Here is a 13,278-nt window from a genome sequence, read left to right as displayed (position 1 = left end):
TGAAGTGATGATTTTGGTGATTTTCGTGGTTACTGCAAAAGAAATTTTTAAAGTACTTGAAAGCCTCTTCTTGAAGGATGACATTATCAGAAGACCAAGAACCATTAGGAAGCTGGAGCTTGTGTATTTTGTTCTTCTTTCTTCTGATGATGGTTTGGGTGTGAAAAAAGGAGCTATTTTTGTCACCAAATTTCACCCATTGTTCCCGTGATTTTTGATACTAATGCATCTCCTCCTGAAAAAGAATATGGTTGTATTCTTGTTGCAGCTCTTTTTCAAGGAGGACATGTCTAAGGGAGTCAACCCGCTCAAGATAATTTTGGACCCCCTTAAGCCTTTTGACCACACGCTGCTTTCTTTTAAAGATATTTCCAAAAACTTCATGATTAAAGATGATGGAGTTCTCTCTAACCTTGGAGAGGGCGGTGATGGTGTTATGGTTAGAAGAATTCCAAGCTTTATCCACCAAATCAGCGTAATCCTTGTGATCAATCCAAGCAGCTTCAAAGCGGAAAGGCCTTGGTCCTCGAGCAAAAGGAAGACCACCGAAACGGAGAAGGAGAGGATTGTGGTCAGAGTGAAGCCTGCAAAGGATTTCAACAAAAGCCTCGGGGAACGCTAGGCGCCAACAAACATTAGCTAAACCTCTATCAAGCTTCTTAGAGAGTATGCGAAGGCCGTTGTTGTTGCGGTGCCAAGTGAAGCGACCTCCAATAGTGGATATATCCGGTAAATGGCAATTATCCATAAAAGTAGAGAAAGTTGCTGCTCGAGAATGATTGAAAATTCCCCCCCTTTGGTCACTAGGAAGAAGAGTCTCATTAAAATCTCCTATGCGCATCCAAGGTCCAGTGATGTTGTAACTTAGGGGGGTGTATTGGATTAGGATTTTAAAAGACTATTTTAATAAAAAAAGTCTTTAAGATTTTAAAAGACTGTGTGAGATTGTATTGATTCTGTGAGATTTTAAAAGACTTTTTATGTAAAAGACTTTATACACTCAAGATTTTAAAGGATTTATCACACAGACTTTTAAGGATTTCAAAGGATTTCATGTGATTTTAAAATTTCAAAAGATTCAATAAATTTTAGGGGAAAAAGAGCAAACTTACAAGCGTGAATGATAAAAATAATGAACAAATAAATTCTAGCGTTTGAATAAAGAAAAATAAAACCAATAAAAAATTCTTTTACTATTGATTTTCAAATTTTAAGAAATTTATGGAATTTATAAGATTTTAAGGGACTAAAAAACACTCTAACACATTATTCTCAATACACATTTTTTATTTGTTAAAAATGTTATTCCCATAAAATTCAATTGTACATATTTAAAATTATGCCACCACTTACAAATCTTTCAAAAAAAAAATTGTGTCAGTCATTACAAATCGGTCGGGTTACACGAGTTTATCAAGTGTTAACTCAGTCAAACTCGTTAAACCTTCCAATTTTACCAGAAACCGATTTTACCTCAGAGTTAACACGATTTTTGTACCTAAAAATGTCAACTCGATAATCTCGGAGATTTAACACTCGATTTGCAGAACATTGATTACGACATACTCTCTATCATAAAATTCTCAATACAATTTTTTATTTTTTTATGAGATAGAGAGAGGGAGAGAGGGGGGATGAGAGATGAGAGAGAGAGAGAGAGAAACGAAGAGAGAATAGAGAGAGAGAGAGAGAGAGAGAGAGAGAGAGAGAGAGAGAGAGAGATGAGAAGAAAAAGATAGTAACTTTTAAAATAAAAACAATCTCAAGAAATCTCATCTTATGAAAGACTTTTTCTTGTTAAAATTACACTACAAAATCCCACAAAATCCATCAAAATCCAATTTATTAAACAATCCTTCAAAATTTGAATGATTTTGAATACCACAAGACTTTTTTTTTGAATGATGAAAAGTCTTGATTGAATACCTCAAGACTTTTTTAAAATGACAAAGAGTCTTGATTGAATACCACAAGACTTTTTTTAAATTGCAAAAAGTCTTGATTGAATACCACAAGACTTTTTCATAATTAAAAAGTCTTTTAAAATCCCATAGAATCCTAATCCAATACATCCCCCTTAGAGTAACGAGCTTATTAGGATGCTTCGTAACCCCGAAACTATTCCATATTTTCAAAAATTAAAAATAAACCGAGCCCAAAGCCCAATAACAAAACCCACACACAAAACAATCAAAAACCACTTCGTCCAATATACAACAACACCCCTCCATTTCTCTTCAAATTCTCACTTCCCCCCTCGTTACCCTCATTTCTCCTCTCTCTCTCTCTAGGGCACCATCGAAATGCCCCTCTTTATCTCCGACGAAGACCTCCACCGCCTCTCCGGCGACTCCACCGCCGTTGCCGCCAAAGCCGACGCCTTCATTCGCAACCTCCTCAACGAACTCGACACTATCCGCGCCAAAGCCGATGCCTCCGACATCAACGCCGAGCAGAATTGCTCTCTCGTTGAACAGAAGTATCTCTCCCTCTCCGCTGAGTTCTCTAAGCTTGAATCGCATGCTGTGAATCTTCAATCGACTCTTGATCAACATGTTCGTGATCTCGATGATGCGAAAGCGAAGAATCACCAATTTCACTTGCAATTGGTGCGTTTCGCAAAACCTTCGAAATTGAAGTGAAAATTTTCTTTGAACTCTATTTGTTCAGTAATCGTGTGATAATTGTGCATGCTTTTCGTTGTTTTTATAATTTTATGATTTATTTTCCCTTTAAACTTTTGAATTTTCGATTAATTTTATAGTATTAATGTATCGTTTTCTTGTTTAGAGTAGTTTTTAGGTTTTGGAGCTTGTCAATTAAAATGAAGTTTATGATTGTTCACTTATGGTAAAGTTCTTGAGCTTATAAGCTATGAAGTATGGATATTGGACACCAATAAAAATTTGAGAAAATGACATAATTCGATGTAATCACCAAACACTACACTGAAACGTGCTAATAATTTGCGAAAATGACATTATTGAATGTAATCACATGTGTCGTTGTTGGTCATGTTGGACCCCGAACACACCTTAGATAAGGCGATGCTATGGAGCTGACACATGAATAGAGTTAAATGAGAAAGCTGGTTTAAAAATTTAGTTAAACTAGAGAGCTAGGTTAAAAATAGAATAAACAGTCAATTTGGTCCCTAAACTATTGCTCTCGCCAATTTAGTCCCTAAAATTTTAAAATCAACAAAAAACCCCGAAACTGTAAAATATTTCATTTTAGTCCTACACTACTATAAAAAACGACCAATTTTGTTAACTGAGGGACTAAAGAGTTGGATGGGAGAATAGTTTAGGGACCTTTTTGTTGATTTTAATAGCTTCGGACTAAATTGGCGAGAGTGATAGTTAGGGTATGAAATTGACAGTTTTTTCGATAAAAGTTGAATTGGACGAATGTCAACTTATATTTATTATGTGAACTGTTTTTGTAAGTTTATTTTGTAAACTCTTTATTTGATCGTGTTATCACAAGGCCATTGGGAGAATTTTGTCTAAACTGGGGTTAGAATCTTTGAAATTGGCCGCAGGCATGTGTATTGTTGTGTTGCTATTTGTTGCTGTATTGATGTGATTGGTTTTGAGTTTTGTAGGTCGAGAAGGATAGAGAGGTAGAGAGGTTGAGGACGGAGGTGAGTGAGCTGCACAAGTCAAAGAGGCAATTGATTGAGTTGAATGAACAGAAGGATCTGGAGCTTAGTGAGAAGAACACAACCATCAGGAGTTACCTTGATAAAATTGTTCATTTGACGGAAAATGCGTCCCATAAGGAGGCACGCATTAGTGAAGTTGAGGCGGAATTGGGGAGATGCCGGGCTGCTTGCACTCGCCTCGAGCAGGAGAAGGAGATTGTTGAGAGGCAAAATGCTTGGCTTAATGAGGAGTTGACTGCTAAAATCAACAGTTTCTTAGAGATGCGTAGAAAACATACAGAATCGGAGACCGATATATCTTCCAAACTTGCAGATGTGAGTTTAATATTATAATATTATAACTATAATAGAGTTATTATTTACTTCGAATTTTAATTTATTTTATTTTTTGCTTGATCATAATTTGATATTTGGTCAACATTTTCAGGTTGAAAGACAATTCAGTGAATGCTCTAAATCTCTACAATGGAATAAGGATAAAGTAAGGGAGCTAGAAATGAAGCTGAAGTCTACGCAAGAGGTTGACAACATTCCATCATTTACATTGAAGTGTTTAAGATTCATTTCATCTGAAACCCTGCTTGATCGATCTTTTATATGCGTCTAGGAATTAATATCAGCTAAAGGTGACGCTGCAGCCAACGAAGAGCAATTATCTGCTGAACTTTCAACTGTGAGTGCTATGGTGTACACGAATCCCATCCCAAAATAAAACCCCAATTTGTTTCCCTTTCAAATATTGCTATAATATGCATAGCTATCGGATATAGTGGCATGACTATCTGTTTTTCATTTTTGTGGTACAATAGTGGAATATGTTGGAAATAGCAGTTAAAAGTAAAGAAAGGTTGCAAATTTTTATTTTTTTATTGAAAATGCTTGAAAATGACAATGACAATAAACCGACACATGATAGGTCCATAGCATATACTAAAGGTTAATTTTTTTGTAATTATATCCTAAATTTAATCCGTAGGAAGTCATATTTTGTATTCATAATAATTTTGAAGTCCTTTTCATCAATCTATCAATGTTTTCTTGGAATAGTTGTTTTGTGGTCTGTTCTATGAATAACTACATTGCATCCAAAATCGAAGTAAACAATAAGTGAATGTTGGTTTCCTTGCCCATATTTTTCCCAGTCAATGAATTTTAAACTTCAGCTTGCCAGTCAAAATCGCATAAAAAATAAGTCATTATTCACGATGTGTCAGGAATATGATGAATTGTGGTATAAAATTGAATATGTTTATAGGGAGAAAATGCTACACACATGATTTGGCATAAACCCGCCACAATATGAACTTGGGCAGCTTGTGTGCACTGCCCATTTGAGGTCCTAAACAACTCTGATTTATTATTCAGGATAAGGAGCATTGATTTTACGTTCTGTATTTTATATTTTATTACGTATTTGAATTTGAATATGTTATGTTAATAGGTCAACAAGCTTAATGAGCTCTACAAAGAGAGTTCTGAGGAATGGTCAAGAAAAGCAGCGGACCTAGAGGGTGTTATAAAAGCGATGGAGGTGAAGTTTATTTTCTATTACACTATTTTCTAATGTTTGGAGTTTTTCATATTATTGATTCGAGTGTTTGAATACATTTTGGTAATATTACTTGTGTTTGAGCAGTCACAGCTAAAGCAAGTTGAAGATGATTATAAAGACAGACTTGAGAAGGAATTTTCTGCTAGAAAGCAGTTTGAAAAGGTATTTTATTCTCTGTCAGCCTGGTCGTAATGTTCTGTATTTGTTTGCTCTCCCGTTTTGTATTGAACAGGTTGTTATTTATATACCAAACAGTAAGTAACTTCAATTTTTCTTTATGCTGTTATATTTTCTGAACTTTATTATTATAGGTAGTGCTAGAAAATGATTAGTAGCTAGATGACATGGGGTTGTTGTTTCTCTCATTTTATTTGTAGGTACTGGGTAGATCTAGGCTCAAAGTTATCATGAGCGGAAATGCGCATATAATCTTATTTTATGTCTATCTGTGTGCTTGTAGGAGGCTGCTGACTTGAAAGAAAAGCTAGAGAAGTGCGAAGCTGAAATTGAGACAAGCAAGAAGATGAATGCACTAAGCAATCTTCCACTTCAAAGCTTCTCCACTGAACCGTATGTCTTTCCTGGTCTTTTTTTCTGTTTTGAGGCACTTGACTATACTCATTTTTCCATCTTATTCTTGTGTTTGCTGCTTTTATCTCTCAAGTAGCTGGATATGTCAAGCCTTAGGGTGCATCATAAATAGATAGAATTTCATGCTCATTTTTTGCTTGAGAATCAAGGACTGAAATATGCAAAAATCTACCACTTTGCTTTGAAAGATTATGTAGCTCTTGGTATATTTAAGTAACTTAGCCATGGTGATTAACATATATTTGATAACATTGAGCAATTGTCACTTTCATACGTTTGAAATGGACAACATTAAAAAGAGTTGTAGTAGCATCTATAGTAGAAAAGTAGAAAAGATGGTGGAATGGAAACTAGGCTTAGGTTGTTTGTGCATTTAGAGAGAAGATATGTGGATTTTGTAGTAAGGAGGGTAGATAAGATGGAGGGTAGTCAAATCACTAGAGGCAGAGAAAGACCTAGAAAAACTATAAGAGAAACTATTAAGAAAGATATAGAGATTAATGAGTTGAATAGAAATATGGTATATGATAAAACATTTTGGTTTAATTTGATCCATGTAGCCAATCTCACTTAGTAGGATAAGACTTGGCTGCTGCTGTTGTTGATTGTAGTGTTGGAATGCAATAGGAATTAGAATTTATTTTAGAAATAATAGGGTAGTTAAGAGATCAAAGGTCTGATTTTAGCAGAAAAGTGCAGGAAAATACTGGCAAAAATAAAATATTAGAGAATGGAACCTTCTCTGCTCAGTGAGACAGTGACAATAAGAATGCTAAAAAACCCTGAGTGATTGCCCGCTTCACTACTTTTCCCCCCTTTTATTTGCGTCCTTGTTATTGATTGCCTGATTCCTCACTATTGAATCTTATTATAGATTATTAGACACATGATCAAAAAACATAAGCTGATATATATGTGAACTTCAAAATTTTAGATTCAAGTTGTAAATCTAGATGCCAAAAAAGAAGTGGTCGGCCGCACAGTTTAAGGGATTGATGTAATTCATGCGTTTAATAGGAGTGTATTTAGATCCTTGTCCAGAATGGATATGCACAAATGTAATATTCATATCAATTGGGATCGAATCACTAATCTGTTATGACCAAGCGAACAAGGTTTAGACTTTCTTGGAAATTGAAAACAGGAATGCGCAGAGAGTTATGAGGCTTGACTGTCTCCATGTCCGATGTTATTGTTAACGCTAGATTTAGATACTGTTGTCTTGACCGATGCTAGAGGCTTTGGCTTTAGTATTTGCAATGGTAATGTGATGGAGAATATAAATTAGAGAAAAAAGAGGTTTACCCTGAGTGCGATTGGAATAATGAGAATCCAAAACCGCGGTTTCAAAAGTCAGGGAACTGTGAATGAGAGGTGTAATCCTTAAAATGACTATTGTGGAATACATTTAATTAAGATGTTTCTGATGAGCAACCTTGGGTACTTATTTTCTAAAAAAATATTAAGGTTGGCATCCTCATGGTTAGATGCTGCTGCAATTTTTAATCGTTGAGATTGAGTTACACTGTTGGATTTCTATTGAAAAAATGCAAGAAATAGCACTTTTCCTTATTATGTCTATGGCTATGGCTTTTACAATGGGCGCATAAATCTGTCGTCGCAATCAGCCATGAAGCCACCATGGTTGCCATTATTTTTAGACAAGAGGAGCACAAAGACATCATCATGAGTTATTGATATTCCGACTGCGTTGACACCTCAATTACCCAACAATCATATGCAGGACCCCTAGATATTATTAAAAAAGAACTAAAATAAAAAGCACGAGGGACATAAACCGTACCTATGAAAATTAAGAAAACAAAAAATTAAGAACATCTATATTTCTAAAAAAGTCCTAAAATGAAATAAGGTATTAAAGTGTCCACCTGACGAACCCCTGGGAAATTATACCATTATCATCTAACTTATATATATGAGTTTTCTTCCCTAAAAATATGGGAATAGAAGAAAATTTGCACCTGCCTTGTAAGCTTGAAGCAATTAAGCCATCTGTGTTGTAGACACCATGGAATGGGATCATTATTTTTAAAAGCAGCAATCACTAGTATAGAGTCAAATCCAACCACAATTCATTGAAACCTTTTTTTAAAGCTATCTCAACTTCAAGAATTGCACCCATAACTTCGGCAGGAAAAGCATTATGGGTATCCTGACGAGCCGTAAAACATCCTAAGGTGGTTGCGCGTAAAACATCCTAAGGTGGTTGTGCAACGATCTATGAAATTACCACTACAAGCTGACAAAACAAGACAAACTTTAGTAGCATCGTAGGTATTATATATGATAATATGACTAGGATACCAATTAACCTGGATAATTTTTTTTATGGGCAAGTGGTTGACCTGTAACCTCGAAAGATCACAAAACTGAAAGATCTGAATCTGAGTGTGACATTTTTTCCACAATTAATTCCCAGAATGGGACACATTAGATGTAAATTATAATCATTGAAATAACTCTGAAAGTTAATTGTCCTGTTTTGATATCAAGTTTGGTTTCTAGAAAACCAAATTGCCCATAAAACATCGACAATCATCCTTCATCCAAAAGCTCTAGTTTTTCTCACCAACCTGCAAAACAGAAAACATACTAGAATAGTCCAAATTAGCATTAGGAATGCTCCTAGCCAAAGCCAGATACTTTTAACACAAGGACAATAAAAGAAAGATGCTTAGCATCATCAACAAACTTGGCCAGAAAGGGAACATACTGAAACATCAGTTATAACCACTTTTTCAAATATTTTCAGTAGTTGGCATTTTATAAGAGAAAATATGCCAAATAATAAAGGATTTTGATGGAGGGATGCAACTTTTCCAGATCATCTTAGACAGGAATAGATTGGCCATTTTGGGTGCCAATTATACGCATCTTTAACTCATATTCCCCGAAGCAGAGGCAGACCAAGCAAGCTGATCTTCTTTATCAAAAGTTGGAATGGTGATGTTTTTAATCTCATGCCCCAACATTTCAAATATGTTACTATTCAAAATTGACTAAGAACCAACAACAATAAAATCTTGGACACGTGTGTGCAGCAGGCAATGAATATTACTAGAAATACTGATCAAATCACGAGCCTAAACAACCAGCGTTCAGTCCAAAAATCTTGGACATGTGTGTGCAGAAGGCAATGAATATTACTAGAAATACTGATCAAATCAACCACGAGCCTAAACAACCAACGTTCAGTCCAAAAATTAATGTGAGAGCCACCCCCAATCTGCCAGGAAGTATCATCACTAATTACCTCCGAAATAGGACGCTTACCAGTCCAAATTAGTATCTTAACAATTTTAATTTCTTAGTAGCAGTGAAAGGTAATGTAAGTTTTCATTTATGCATTTTGTGCAACATTGACTTATATAATTGAATCTCTCCTCAATCTTTCTGCATGTATTTAGTTTTGAAAAATGCTTAATCATAGTCATGCAGTCCTTTATTTGCTCTAGGAACATATTGCTTAGTACTTTCCATTTTTGTTACAGGTGGATGACAGCTATTGTAACTGATAACATGGATGAAGAAAATAATGCACTAGTCTCAAAAATTCCTGTTGGGGTTTCGGGAACAGCATTAGCTGCTTCACTTTTGCGAGATGGGTGGAGTGTGAGTTATTTACATTTTACTTTCAATCCTTGACATGTTCTCATTTGATTTGCACAACTAAATCTTCTTATTGTATCCTTCTATTTGTCGAAGTTGGCGAAGATGTATGCAAAATACCAAGAGGCTGTTGATGCTTTGAGACACGAACAATTGGGAAGGAAGGAGTCAGAGTCAATTTTGCAACGGGTATGGTTGATGGCGTCATCTTTTTATGTAACATTGATAGGAGGGAAATTTGAGCAAACATTTGTTATATAATTCTTCATGTCTATCCGGTACTAGTTAGTTACTATGAAGAAGCATTTTGATAGAATTTGATACGAAGGCAAGGAGATTGAAATTCTATTGAGGGTTCATTTAGTTCAACGGAGGGGAGGGGGAGGGATTTTAATGGAGGGGAGGGGAGGGGAAGGAAGATTTTATAATTTAATATATGTTCGGTTCAAAAGAGGGGAGGGGACGGAAGGGATTTTAATTAAATATATGTTTGGTTCACATGGGGAGGGGAGGGATTTTAAAACTAATTTACCTCATTACCCTTAAAATTTTACAACACTCGCATGTTTAACCTCCACCATTTTATGTTACATCTAATCTGACCTAATCCAATGATCTACATTTTCTACTCCATCCACTATCGAAATATGATATTCAGCTATTATGTTAAATATAATCTAACCCAATCCAATTTTTTGTGGTTTGTTGAATTTTTGTGTTTTATAATCTGAACGAATGAATCAAGCAGTCAAGGTATTATAATTCACGGAATACACAACAAATAAGTAGTAGTAGTAGTAGTAGTAAAGTGGCAACATAACAATGTAAGAAGGAAACATAAGTAATAATGGTATAGTGGCAGTGGCAATATTTGGATTATGTTATGTTAACAAGGCAACATGAAGGTGAAGCATGACGATAAATTTGGGAAAGAAAAAGAGAACCAGCAGCAAGAATAAATGGAGTAAGAAAAAGGGTAATTTTGGAAGTCTAAAATAAACTTGAGGATAATTTTGAGAACATAATAATATTTTAAACAACACATCTTGCCTCCCCTCCCCTTTAAAAAACCCCAATTTTGGGGGGAAGCAAAAAGTGGGTCTAGGAGAGATTTGGCTCCCCTCCCCTCCCTTCGAAATACCCTGAACTGAACAGACCCTGAATGAGCCCAAATTCCCAATTTCTACCAGCAGATTCACAGAATTAGGGTAGGTCGGGGTTGGAGTAAGAAAAGATAAGGGTTTCCAAGATATTTTGGAGGCGTGGACTTCTCACAAACTTGATCAAATGCACCAAATTCCCTTATTTTCTCTACAAAATTGATTGAAATACACTGCATACTCGTCTTCAGATATATATCCCTCTCTCCAAACTACTCCAACTACCTAACTGTAGTTAGCTATTCTGTTTGCAAGGACTTCACGAGCTTTGATCCCTATTTTCTTTCCTACCTCTTCTCACACAGAACTTTCTGTTTTGCGGCCTTGACTAATTAATTGTGTTATTATGTAATATTTGTTTAAATGTGATCCGTTTCATTTTGTCTTTAATTTGCATAAACACCCAATGCAATGTAAGGTGCCTACAGAAGACCCACAACATGATGTTTGATGCATACTGAAAATGAAGTAGAGCATGACAATTGGCTAAAATATGTAGTGCATTTTCTCGTATTTGTTGATAGTATTGTTCTCTGTTATATATGATTTCAGTTTTCTGATTAACTAGCATTATATCAAATTTATTAATATACATGTAGACACAAATACATATAATTGTAAGATAAAGCGAGCTTCTTTGTTGTTACAGGTCCTAAACGAATTGGAAGGGAAGGCAGAAGCCATAGAAGATGAGAGAGGTACATCTTTTTGTTGAGTTGAATGTGTGTCAGTAAATAATTTGTTAACTTAGAGAAGAAGATATATTTAAACCCTGTCCACTTTTTTGTCCTTGTTGTTTTGTGACAAGGTCAAGAAGAAAAACCAAAAAACTTTAAAGTAACTGTACAAAAATAACTACTAATTTTTGGGGACAAATTAACTATATACCCGTTATTGAAGGAACTCCAAAATTAACTATTAATTTTAGTTTTGACATTTTTGCATACAAGTTTACGCATAACACAATTCTTTTCCAAATTTAAATTTAGAAACATATATCTCGAATATTGAAACTAAAGTTTGTCTTAGTTTAGGTAACATATGTATTATGAAACTAAAACACCCGAATTAAATTAATACATATATAATGAAATGTATACACATCAAAGAACAACAAGAAAGCTGTTAGAATTTTGCTTGGGCTTCAATCCTTGCAAAATCAACTTGTAAGGTGATGACGATCCACCACTTATACACACATTTTGGGCCTTATCTCATCTAATCTGAGACTCTTAACATGGCTCCCTCATACCCAAGATTGGACATCTGGAGTATGACCTGAGGCTCCTGATTGCGGGTGACCCAATGGATTTTTGGTAGACTCTTGTAAAATTTGGCTTGAACCTAACTCAACCCTTAGAAAACCAGGTTGTAAGGTCTGGGATGTCTCCCACTTATATAGTTATTCTTAGGCTATATTGCATCCATTGTGGGACTCTTAACACACATCACCTTCAAAACTGGACATATATAGCATGGACCTGAGTTGCCCGATAGCGGTGGCCCAATGAATCTTGAATAGACTCTAATACCATATCAGAACTTGGGTTTGGCCTAGCTCAACTTTCCAAATTGACTTTAAGGTTAGTACTACTCACCACTTTTAAGCAATACCTCGTCCAATATGGGACTCTGTCCCCGATCGGAGCCAAACTCTAATATCTTAGAATTTTGGTTGGGCGTAGCGCAACCCTCTTACAAAATCAGCTTGTAAGGTGAGGATTACCCACCATTTATAAACACATTTTCAGGCTTTATCTCACCCAATGTAGATTGCTTAACTGTTATAATCTTGCAATTTATGATCTAATTCCCCTTTCTAATCATAATCTAACATTGATTTTGAATACTTTGGTGCCAATAATGGGCGATCATTAATTTTATATTTGCACCTACATATTATCAATTTCTACGTAATTCCTTTTGGATTTTTTAATATGATATGTAATGACTAGTCATATTTCATCATGAGAAATGTTCAACAAAAAGCTGCCTGTACCTGATGTCACCGTAGACTAAAAGCTATGCAAGTATTATCTTTGTTCATTGAGTGCCGTGCCTTTTTTGCTAAAATAATAATTGGCATTCATATAGTGGAACATGACAAGATGGCTGATGCATACTCTTTGATGAACCAAAAGCTGCAACATTCCCTCAACGAAAATTCCAACTTAGAGAAAGCCATCCTGGAACTGAAGGTTTGTATAACAAAACACAGTTTCATCTTCCCTTTCATTGTCACATTTAGATTTACTTAGTGTGTACCTTTTACAGGCTGACCTCAAAAGGCATGAACGTGAATATAATCTTGCCCAGAAAGAAATTGATGACCTTCGAAAACAGGTGACTTGAGAAAATCCTTTTCATTTTGTAGTAGTTTACTATGTTAGTTTGGACTCTTCCTTTTCATTTTATATTTACACACTACAAAGCTTTATACAAACCAAAATTTCTGTATGACCATTCAGATTATGGTCTTTGTTGCTGGTTTCTCTTTCTCCTGATCATTTGCTAGGGTTGTGTTCAATTTGTCTTCTTTTCTCACTTGAGCCTGGATTGGTCATTGGTCTTCTCACATGATCAAATCATCTTATGCAAATTCCATGCTGGCAACACATTTGCCTTGCATGCTTTTTCACATTGGATGATCAAATGATCCCCATTGAATCACGTGGGTC

General features: G+C 35.3%; 1 protein-coding gene across 1 annotated transcript in view; it reads left to right on the top strand.

Moving 5' to 3' along the window:
* The first annotated feature begins 2,212 nt into the window (after window positions 1–2,212).
* The window catches only part of LOC11418624 (nuclear-pore anchor), a 31,692-nt gene continuing 20,626 nt past the window's right edge, over window positions 2,213–13,278 (top strand). Inside the window, exons 1-12 of the mRNA XM_003595874.4 lie at window positions 2,213–2,609; window positions 3,608–3,982; window positions 4,095–4,187; window positions 4,275–4,340; window positions 5,109–5,198; window positions 5,304–5,381; window positions 5,680–5,789; window positions 9,323–9,443; window positions 9,537–9,629; window positions 11,250–11,298; window positions 12,695–12,798; window positions 12,875–12,943. Of these exons, the coding sequence (XP_003595922.2) occupies window positions 2,304–2,609; window positions 3,608–3,982; window positions 4,095–4,187; window positions 4,275–4,340; window positions 5,109–5,198; window positions 5,304–5,381; window positions 5,680–5,789; window positions 9,323–9,443; window positions 9,537–9,629; window positions 11,250–11,298; window positions 12,695–12,798; window positions 12,875–12,943 (1,554 nt within the window). The 5' untranslated portion in view covers window positions 2,213–2,303. The remainder of the gene's footprint in view (window positions 2,610–3,607; window positions 3,983–4,094; window positions 4,188–4,274; window positions 4,341–5,108; window positions 5,199–5,303; window positions 5,382–5,679; window positions 5,790–9,322; window positions 9,444–9,536; window positions 9,630–11,249; window positions 11,299–12,694; window positions 12,799–12,874; window positions 12,944–13,278) is intronic.

This window comes from Medicago truncatula, chromosome 2 (assembly GCF_003473485.1).
Source record: "Medicago truncatula cultivar Jemalong A17 chromosome 2, MtrunA17r5.0-ANR, whole genome shotgun sequence".
In the NCBI taxonomy this organism is placed as follows: domain Eukaryota; kingdom Viridiplantae; phylum Streptophyta; class Magnoliopsida; order Fabales; family Fabaceae; genus Medicago; species Medicago truncatula.
This window is presented reverse-complemented; position numbering and strand designations above follow the sequence as displayed.